The sequence below is a fragment of the Syzygium oleosum genome, unplaced genomic scaffold, assembly GCF_021117445.2.
Source record: "Syzygium oleosum isolate NSW1041296 unplaced genomic scaffold, Sole_v2.1 Sole_v2.01, whole genome shotgun sequence".
Classification (NCBI taxonomy): Eukaryota; Viridiplantae; Streptophyta; class Magnoliopsida; order Myrtales; family Myrtaceae; genus Syzygium; species Syzygium oleosum.
The window spans coordinates 27,578,226-27,589,451 of record NW_026607485.1 but is presented as its reverse complement, the minus strand read 5'-3'; the positions used below and the strand labels follow the sequence as shown (position 1 = coordinate 27,589,451).

Below are 11,226 nucleotides of genomic sequence, written 5' to 3'. Positions count from 1 at the left end.
AGTTCTTCAATAGATAGGGTTGATGTCCTGGCGCGAATACGAACCGAGGAACAGAATTGTCGATATGATGGTGGCAGCCCATCGAGAATGTGAATAAGCAAATCATCCTCGCTTAGGGGAGAACCACATGCTACCAGCTAATAAAAAATGACCTTAAATTGCTGGAGATAATTAGCCATAGATTGAGTGCCCTTCTTAAGTCGAGTAAGCAACTGTTTGAGGGATAGCACATGGGCAGGTGCTATAGAAGCATATATATTATCGAGCAGATCCCATGCTTATTTGGCAAAAGTAAGTCCAAGGATATATGGAAAAGCAGAGTCGCTTAATGTGGCATTGATCCACGATAACAGCAGCTGGTCTTTTTCAAATCAAGTTGGATATGTGGGATTATCATATGAAGGTGGAGAAACAGAGCCATCAACATGATGCATCAGGCGATGACCACGTAAAATAGGCGTGAATAAGGATTTTCAAAGGAGGTAATTGGAGGCATTCAGTTTGATTGGGACAAGGCTAGAAATGTTTGAAATCACAATAGGTCGGGATTGAATTGGGGTACTGATAGCGCTAGTAGCTTTAGAATTGATGGAGGCAGCCATGAGGAAGAAGAAGCAGGATCACAAATAATGCTATTACGCAGAATGCTCTGATATCATAAAGAAAGTAAAAGAAGCGTTGAATTTTTAGATTTTCCTTGTTCTTCTATTGATGTACAGAATACGTTTAAATAGATATATAGTTACATGATGAGGGCAAAATTGATTCCTTAAATCAAGGAAAGTATTCTCAAATTGAGAAAAGAATTTTAAATTCAAATCGAGGAAATTATTCTAAAAGATTTTAAGATGATATGTTATCAGCACAGGCATTCAGAGTGCCCGTTCTGCCAAAGTTAGGGAGACACTTTGCAGTTCCACCCACTAGGATCACTCGAGTAAGGAAGTCTTTCGAAGGCAGGTAAGGTCTTAATCGAATCAGCAGTGCAAGCAATTCCCCGATTCACAACATCGGTCTTTAAGATGTTCATCTCTATATGCAAAGCCATCAACAAACCGATCACGAGCTTTCGACCGGAATCTAACTCGGAAGGCGAGGGGATTCACTCGAAAAGAGGGTCGGAGTTAAGGATACCTTCTTGTGGGGTTGGAGAAGCATTACCGCAAGGAGCTAGTTGCTTTCAGAGCAAACTACATGGCGAATTGGAGGTGGACCAAATGTCAACAGATATGTGAAGATGGTCGGCCCACGAAAGCAACTCCCTCTCGCATAACGGATGAGGATCGGTCTTGGGATCACCGGTACTGTTGAGCAGTTCTTCTCAGACGAAGCTGAGAAGAACACAGCTTGATTCGCTGGAGGGCCGTGATCAGAACGAAAGAAGGATCCAAACTCGTAAAAGCGATTTCGAGGTGAGCCAACTAACTTTACGGTGGATTTACATCTTGAAAACTTAGTTTCGCTCCGAGTCGAAAACGAAAGCTCAACCGTACGTCTTGAACCTTTTGTCTATCATAAGTTCAAATGGCTGAAGGAGTTTAGTCAAAAGTTGTAGCCATTAGCTCAATGGTTATCTCTTCTGATGACCGATTTCATATTCGAGTCCCAACCAACGTGCGTAGACCCTACACTTTCTCGAAGAGGGCACCAAGACATAGATAATTGCATGCCCGCCATGTTTTCCCCTTTCTCTGTCCTGTTGTTTCGTTCGAGCCTCCATCGGGAAAATTATCCAATCGCTCCTAAACTTATTGTGCAGATGCCGATTCAGTCATAAAATTTTTAATTTTGTCAATTTAGCCCTAATTTTTTTAGGAAAATTTCAATTTTAGTCATTCCGATCAGTTTTCGTCTGGAATTGCTGACGTGGCGGTCTAGTCATCGCCGGCGGCACAAGCGAAAATTGACCGGAAGAACTAGATTGGAATTTTCCGTAAAATTTTTCGACTAAATTGATAACATTATAAAGTTTAATAGATTTGGAATTGATGGGACACTTTCTTCCTTAAGGAGCGGTGAGTGCTGTTGTTTGTATCTTCACCAACCCCCACCGAATTCAGCCACGAACAAATCGTTCCTACGCGTGGAAAAATTCCGCCACAGTAAGTAAGATGGAAGGTGATGGGAAATCGATCCCCAGTTGACTTCGTTATAGTTTGATTAATGGACTTGTTCCATGTAATCTCATGCGACATTCTATTTGTGCAAGCAATCTCGCGATGTCCAAACGTAATAACCTAATTTTAATGGATACCGACCACGGTTGACCATGACGTCGGATCAATTTCGTCGCCGGATAATTTGTGAGAATATTGTTGACAAACCAAAATCATCCTTTACAGAAGGCAAAAGGATAAAAAAAAATGGAATTTTAGAGCATCTCGTATTAACTGTTTGCGAAAGAAGATGAGAAAAGACAGAAAATTTTCGTACAATCGTATTTTGTGCATGATTTTAAGCAAAACCAAACAGGCTTTCCCCGGAGTTCCCACTTCAACCGTCGCCGATCACCGCCCATCCACCACCGTGAACCTCCCGTTCCCGGCCGCCGCCGCCTCCCGCAGCTCCCTGACCCCAACTTCGGAGCAGGTGTACGCCACCCTCTGACCCTGCCTCCGGCCTCTCGCCGCCGCGTCACGCACGGTCCCCCACCTCCAGACGCCAGATTCATCTTCCCTTTCGCACCAAAACACGATCTCAGGCTTCGAATTGCTGTACACATACACAAAGTCACCCCTGGAACACATGCCGATGGAGGAGACGCAGTAATTATCGTCCTTCAATTCCTTCACCAGCTCCTCCGGCATCTCACAGATCTCTTCGAGCTCGTCCGCCCCGACGGCCATCGATCCCCACAGTTTCACGCCCTTCACGTCCTCTGAATTGCCCAGGAGCCCCGCCACGACAAGGCGGTCGCCCGCAAAGCCGATCACGGAGTAGAAAACGTCGTGGTCCGGGCGCAGGTCGTACGGCCCGAGCCACGCCCCTACCTCCGGATCGAATGCGTGCGTCACGCCAGTCAGCTTCTCCATGACGTACATCCTCCGGCAGTCGGCGGCGACGGAGAGCCACGCCGATGCGGAGGAGTCCTTGAGCGGGACGGGCATGGATGCGCACACGCTCCACGTGTGGGCCCGCGTGTCGTAGACCTCGACGGAGAGGGGGTCGTCCTCGAAGTCGCAGGCGCCGCCCGCGACGACGAGGCGGCTGCCAACGAGGGCCACGACCGGGTCGACCCGCCACGCGGAGGGGGGGCTCGCGTGGCGCCACGCCAGGTGGAGCGGGTCGGACGAGAAGGAGAGCGTCGCCGGGGAGACCCCATAGAGCAGCGTCGAGTGCGACGACCGGAGGGCCGACGCCAGGCTCGCCGCCGGCGCGCGCCGCTCATGCCCCGCCACCAGGTCCATCCAGACGCCCGAGCGGGGGTCGTAGGCGCGCGCGGAGACGGCGTGCGGCGGCCGCGTGCTCTGGGAGTGGACCAGGAGCCAGGGCTTGGGCTTGCGGAGGTGGCGGAGGGAGGAGGAGACGGCGAGGCTCCAGGACGTGGACACGCGGGCGGCGGGGACGAGGTCGACGAGGGGCACGTGGGAGAGCGTGAGCTCGAGGATGTCGCCGTGGAGGGGCGAACGTGACGAGGCCGGAGCTGCTCCCGCTCCTCCCTCTTCCTCGTCGTCGTCGAGGTTCGTGCGCTTCTGCGTCATCACTGCCGCCATTTCTCCTCTCTTCCGTTTTTTGAGGAAGACGAAGAGGCTACTTGGGAGAGCGGGGCTTAAATAGGACCGGGACGGGTCGGGTCCGGGTCGGGTCGGACCGGTCGGATGCTATGTCACTATCTTTCTCTCCTGGATAAAGCCGGCGATGATTTCTTTGAATTTTTTATTTATTTCAATGCCGATAAGAATGGGAATTATCATCATCACGTTTTGATGATTTTTATGTATTTATTCACGAAATAGGAAATTATAATCTCATAAGGGTCAGATTTGACCTGCCCAGAAAAAAACGGAATTTCCTCTTTTGCCCCCACTTGCCCATATTCAATTTTAAATTTTGTACAGTTGCTTGACCAAGCCCGCCCGAATTAATCTTTTTTATAAAATCCAATGGCTACGAACCTAACGACATTGTATCTGTGGTCTCCTCCCGAACGTGGTTCCCAGGACGTTTAAGGGATAAAAGAAATAAATGGTCCTTGAATTTTAACCCAATACGTAATGTAGTTCATAAATTTTTAATTTATTCAATGTAATCCCTGAACTTTAACTCAATAAACAATGTGGTCCATCAGCTTATGAACATTCTCATATAATTCAGGGACTAAATTGAACATGTACCAAAAGTCCATGGACAACATTAAATAAGTTAAAAGCTAAGGTCAAGAATTACATTGTACATTGAGGCAAAATTCAGGGATCATTTATTTGATTTTCCTGACGTTTAAATATTGAAATCAATTTCTCATGCAATAATTGGCCACTACTCAAAAAATAAAAACTAATATGCTATAAGGAAAACAATTTTAAGTAATATTGATCGAGAAGAATCATATTTCTACCGTCGAAATGATTTATCAAATTGGCGCGAAAATTTAAAATGTTCCATATTAGAATTTTTTTTTAACTTAAAAATGATTACTGTTATCTTATGTCATATAAATTTATTTAAATGATTTAAATTCTCGTGCTAAGAAATATTCCGACTCTGTAAAAGTTGATAACAACTTTCTTCGACCATGACGTTTGCCCTCTTAGCCTAAATCCTAGTTTCGCATCACTAAATTTAATACACATACTCTACCAACCCTGCTCTTGTGAAAAGAAGGGAAATTGAGGGGAACGTATGCCAATAGGGACATAACTTTTGTATAGTGATTTTTAAAAGTTATTTAAATTTTTTTTTACCACAAGTTCAATAGCTTTGTATGTCACGCCGACATCACTCGAGCAAAAGTTTTTCAAAAATTATGGCACTTAAGTCATCAATAAAAAACTCATGGCACAAAAACGAGGGCAGTATGAAGGCTATGCTACTTTGTGTTGCTTTTTTTTTCTCGGGAAATTGATTTAGCTTTGTTTAATTTTCACGTTGAGGATTTATTATATCGGGGTTTTTACCCCCAGTTGTTCACTCCGAAGAACATGGAAATGAGATTCTAGCTACAACTTGCAGAATGCAATTATTCCAATAGTCAATGCTAATAAATCTCCTGAAGAGGCTCTTCAAAGTGAGAAAAATAAGAGAATTCTTCAATGCATGTGGGATTAGTATTGAAAGACTATACGTACGTACAATCATAGCTCCATACGTAGCATACGAGTCCTCCGAGCACACGTTCAAGGTCGTGTTTATGCGTCTCAATGATGATGTTTAGGCATCAAAGTCGTCGTTATCATGTAAAGAAGCCCAAACTTATCCATCGGAACTGACACTATTTTAGGGGAAAAATAGATCAATTATTGGTAAGACTTTGGAGAAAGGCTGTATATTCCAATTCCAGCCAAAAAAATGGGGGAGAAAAAAGAAAGCCAGAATGGCCAAGAAACATATGGAGGAACGCCAGGTGGTTGTGCTTGTTTGTTTATTACATGGTACATTCGATTGACTTTTGGAAAGAGCTAGGTTCTCTCCTTCTCTATTTTTTGAGTTATTACATGGTGCATTCGATTTAGACATAATTTGTGGTGGGTGTCTTGTCGTTTTAAACAACCTTTTTTTATAATTCAAAGTCGCGTATGCCATGTATCCAACACGGTCTATATATGAGAAAATTATCCAAAAAGTCTTATACCTATTGTATGACAGCCAATTCAGTCTTAAATATTTTAAAAAGTTGCCAATTCAGTCATAAATCTTTCAATCGTGTCAATTTAGTCATAAACCTATTGACTATTTATCAATTTAGTCCTAAACCTTTTAACGAATTGCTAATTTAGTCATTCCGGCTAATTTTGGCCGGAAATCGCCGACGTGGCGGTCCAGTCGATGCCGGCCGTCCTACGTGGCACTGACGTGGATAATTTTCTATTTTTTCAAAAAAAAATTCAAATTTTTTATTGATTATTTTATTTTTATTCTTTTCTCTTTTTGTTTTTCCCTTTTTTCTTTGTTAAGCTAGCGAGTCGTTGGCCGAGGGCTGGCAAAGGTGGCCGACCACTAGGCGAGGGCCGCGAAGCCCTCGCCCAGGCCCTCGTGGGCCACAGAGAGGGTGTCGCAGCCCTCGTCGGATTTGGCGAGGGCTCGAGAGTCCTCGCTGTGGCCCGCAAGGGCGTCGCGAGCCGTCGCCTGCCCTTGCTGTGGCCGGCGACGGCCTGGGTGAGGGTCATGACGCCCTCACCTCGCCAGATCTGGCGAAGGCGTCGCAGCCCTCGCTGCGGCCAATGAGGGCATCGAGAACCCTCGCCGGCCGTCGCGACTCCCTTGCCCACGGCCGGCGAGGGCTTCGCGGCCCTTGCCCTGGGGCCGGCAGGGTTTGCTGGCCCTTGCCTAATGGCTAGCCACCTTCGCCGGCCCTTAGCCGGCGAGCTCAACGAAGAAGAAGAAAGGAAAAAAGAAAAGAAAAGAATAAAAATAAAATAATCAATAAAAATCAATAAAAAAATTCATTTTTTTTTAAAATAGAAAATTATCCACGTCAACGCCACGTAGGACGGTCGGCGTCGACTAGACTGCCACGTTAGCGATTTCCCACCAAAATTAGCTTGAAGGATTAAATTAGCAATTTGTTAAAATATTTAGGACTAAATTGACAAATAGTCAATAGGTTTATGATTGAATTGGTAATTTTTTAAAAGGTTTATGACTGAATTGGCAACTTTTAAAAATATTTAGGATTGAATTGGCCGCCGTATAATAGATTTAGGACTTTTTGGATAATTTTCTCGTCTGTATATGCACTTTTATTTCGGGATGAAATCATCATTGGTTCCCGAGCTATTACCGAATGATTCAATCGGATTTTTATGCATTTTTTCGGGACTTATTGAATTCTTGAACTTGGGCCTTTTCTTATCTCATTCATCATTAAGATTAAACTTATGTATCAAAAAGTGGACGTGGCAACCGACATCATCACCAATTAGACCCAAAACATATATGGACTAAAAATATCAGAAATAAGAGATACAAAAACACCTGCGCATGGCCGAGTTGGTGGGCGCTTTCCTTCCCTCAGAGAGGTTCTGAGTTCGAATCCCCGCTCGGTTCCGTAATTTAAGTGGAGGGCCACAGGCGGTGGATTCTTGAGACGATCTCTGCCCGGTATATAGGCGCCCCGATTACGATCTTGAGCTCGTCCCAGGGAATGGTGGCGGATCCTCGGTTTGCAAAAAAAAAAAAAAAAACACTAAAGAGAGGAGTGAGCGAGAGAGTTGGGCTGTCGTCCCAGGCCCTTTGGTAATGGTCGTCGGAAGCGAACGCTTCTTGGGACTTCTCCCTTGAAACAAACCGTGGACTTGCTATTACGTCTTAAGCTTAGTTTTCGAAATTCATCGAGCTATCATCGAGCGGATCGCGAGGGTTTTAAAACATCAAGTTGAGTCTCCATGTTATGCGGGTGGATAGCAAGAATTTTTTTGACAGCAAATGGACAATTTATTAGGAATTCATGCAAAAATTAAGCAGAATAATGGGAATAGCAATTGAAAATGATCGATGCTGCTATTTTTAGAAAAATAGGGCTTCTTCCACCGGTGGTCTTCTCCATGTTAGGTTCCATTCCAAACCCAAGCAACATGCTTTAAAGAAAATGGCTTAATTTCGCCGACATCTTCTCGTTGTGCCCAAAAGTCACGACTTTAGTGAAGGAATTTGGTTGGAAACTTTGAAACGGTGGAACTGAGACGGACGCTAATTTCTCTCTCTCTCTCTCTCTCTCTCTCTCTCTCTCTCTCTCTCTCTCTCTCTCTCTCTCTCTCTCTCTCTCTCTCTCTCTCTCTCTCTCTCTCTATATATATATATATATATTATGCGCGCGCACACACACAAAGACAAAGGGATTCTAAATAAACAAAGACGAAGACAAAGTGATTCAACACGGCGTTGTTAGCTGCTCTGGCCGTGATAACAGCCGCTGAGGACAAATTAGGGGTGAGCGCGGTTGAGGTGAGAGAAGCCAGGAGAAGCTTGGACCGGTGGGTTCCGTTCGGTTCCGGGTTCCATGGACGAAGGGTCCGGTTCTCGGTTCCCCATTTTTAGGAACAGGTTGTTCCGGTTCAGGTTCAGTTCCTAAGAACCGGCAGGGCTCAAGAACGGACCGGAACCATATCCTAAAAATTAAAACATAAACTACACATTTGGTATTTAGAAACCCTAATTCACCTTGTCCCTCCATCTTGTCCCTCCTGCTTCCACTTCCGCCTCGCTCCCGCTTTCGCCTTGCTCCTCGGCGTCCTCGCTCGGTCGCTCTTGCTTCCACTTCCTGCCAGTGTCGAGTGATTCGAGTGAGTTCGGTCGTCACTTGGCCATGCTGCTTGCGAGGATCCTCGGGAGTACTTCATCGATCTGTATCCGATCGACGGAGGCTTCTAGATCTTCACGCCGCCGGTAAAAACACATGCTCCATTTCTGTTGTTATTCGTTAAAAAGAAAAAAAAGAAAAAAAAAGAGAAAAGGTGAGAACTATAGCCCTTTGTGGGTATAAAATCATCGTGATCGAAGGTGTGTTAATTGTTTGAATACGCTACGATGCTTTGTGATGATCACGGTGATGAGTTTCCGAGCTATACATTTGCATTTGGCCTTCATTATTGAAACGTCTAGCATTTGTTCGTTGATATGCCTATGCCTTACTTGTATTTATATGTATATTCGAGGAGTGTTTTACGCATTTTGACATCGGTGGTTTGATGCGTGCTTAGTGAAATTGTTCTTCAATATATTTGTCGACTTACCTTTGTCAATTTGTTACCTTTGTTTGGTGTAATTCGCACATAGCGTGCTGATCAATGCTTTATAGAAATTTTGTTTGGGTTTGCGGGAATCGACTCATATTCGTTTGGTAATGTTCGGCTTATGGATGCGTGTTTGTTGAATTGGCATCGACTAGTTATTTTTACTGGATTGAGATTTATGTTTGCTGATGATGCATTCCCTTACACAGCTAATTGATGTTGTGGTTTCAATTTGGCTTTGCTTTGATGATGCTTGATAATTTCACTTGATAATGCCGGAGTGGATAACGAAGAAGCTTTTGGTCTTCTGCTTTTGTGCTTTTGCAGCATGTATGGGGAGAGAGGTGATATGTATTGAGAAAAATGTGGCATCTTACCTTGGAATTTAAAGTCATATGTATTGCATCCCAACAATTACTATTTATCGTGCTATCCCCTTTCTTTTAAGAAAAAATGTGACTTTTCTATAATTTGTCTTTTGTATTCTTTTTGATGAATGTTCATTTTCATTTTGATTAACTAAAAAAAAAAAAGTGACAAATTCTGCGCCGCATTATCTTCCCTGACCTTTGCGTGACCCACTAGCCTGGATGCATCACACGCTCTTGGATAGGAGTGTGCAAAGGAACCAAGAATTGTCCGGAACCGGATCGGACCGGCTTAGAACCAGTGGTTCCTAAGGGTCCGGTCCGGTTCCCAGTTTCAATTTAATGGAACCGGTGGGTACTAGTTCAGTTTTCGATTCCAGGTGTGGAACTGTCCACTCGTCCACCTGGATCGGACTGTTAATATAATATAATATGAGCTTGTGACAAAGTGCTTATGAACAACAAGCAATGATATTATTAGAGGTGAGTGGTTCTAGATTCCTTACAAGTTCCACCTGGAATTTGGAATCTACCATCGGATACAGATTCCTTATTTTTTGGAACTTGGAACCTACCCGTCGGAACCTGGAACCTAGAACCTACCCTGTCACAGGTTTTAGGATCGGTTCCAAGGTCCAACAGGTTCTTTTTTTTATTTTTTGGTTTCATTTTTAGTTAAACAAAACAAAAATGAATGCAACAATACCGAACAAGTTTATCATTCACCAAAGAGAGTACAAAAGACTAGTTTTCCTAACATTATGGTTCAAGTAAATACAATTAAAATGAGAAGTCATTGCGTGAATTGAAGCGCAATAGAATTCACGAGGGATTAGCATATCGATTAAGACAATATCCATATCCATGACCACAAAAAAGATGGAAAGCAGGAAAAAGGAAAGAAAGATAAGCTTTTGGTCTTCAAACATCTATGAAAATTTATTTTAAATTCTGACCACCTAAAATCAAAACAAATAGCAGTCATAGTTGATAACTTAATAATTGTTTTAAATTTAAAATTGAAGTGTCGCGTATCGACTATTTGCAACTACAACTACAACTTTTTCTTTTCTCCTCCCAGCATCCATTATCACCATGGTTTTAACTATGCAACCATCAAGCTTAAAATATTGCTTGAAAGAGTGAATGACAAAAACAATCGACCTCATTAAAGAACAAAAACTTGGCATAGATACATGACAATGAATACCCAAACATAACAAATTAAGCAAAAGAATAAGCATGCGAATGGTGGGTACCCCAAAATCACAATAAATCAAAGGTCTAAACAAACCTTAGGAAATGTTTTACATAACAAGTTAAGCAAAGCAATAAGTATGTGGACGGAGATGAGAATTTGAGAGCAAAGAAGTGAGAAGTGAGGAGTAGTACAAAAAATTAGGGGTTTTAGATTTAGGGTTCCCGGTTCCATTCCCAGTTCTCAGTTCCTATCCCCGGTTTCGATTCCTGATTCCTGGTCCGGTTCCGGTTATGGTTCCTATAGGAACCGGGAACCAAACCGGAACCGATGGTTCCTAAAAAAATAGAACTAGGAATTGGAACCTCCCTCCCTAGAACCAAGAACCGAATCGGACGCATCGGTCCAGTTCTCCGGTTCTTGGTTCCACTTTGGATCCGTGCTCACCTCTAGATATTATCCACTCATTTTGTTGAAGTTCACTGTTTGCTTTTGCCCATTCGTAACAATGCAGTGCTATATAACTTCTTCATATGACAAAAGAGTGGAAAGTTAAGACACTCCTAAATGTAGCTATTGTAATGTCTTTGGCTCCGACTTGTTAGGAAGTTCTTGGCACGAATGTCTTTATGCGGTCATATTTGGAAAGTTTGAACAATAGGTGAAGGTTTCCACTTTCTAGTCCTTGGCTCTGGCTTGTTAGGAAGCTCCTAACTTGAAGATCAATGCCTTTAACTTGAACTGCAAGTGAAGTTGTGTTTTTATGTAAATT

At 43.5% G+C, this 11,226-nt stretch overlaps 1 protein-coding gene across 1 annotated transcript; it reads right to left on the bottom strand.

Moving 5' to 3' along the window:
• Nucleotides 1–2,507: 2,507 nt before the first annotated feature.
• Nucleotides 2,508–3,713, bottom strand: LOC115664576 (F-box/kelch-repeat protein At1g23390). The gene has a single exon (XM_030586495.2). It carries the CDS (start codon nucleotides 3,711–3,713, stop codon nucleotides 2,508–2,510), a length of 1,206 nt encoding a protein of 401 aa, XP_030442355.2.
• Nucleotides 3,714–11,226: the final 7,513 nt, after the last annotated feature.

Bases quoted from the DNA above. Each gene is read 5' to 3' on its own strand.
- LOC115664576 (XM_030586495.2), bottom strand. From the start codon at position 3,713: ATGGCGGCAGTGATGACGCAGAAGCGCACGAACCTCGACGACGACGAG.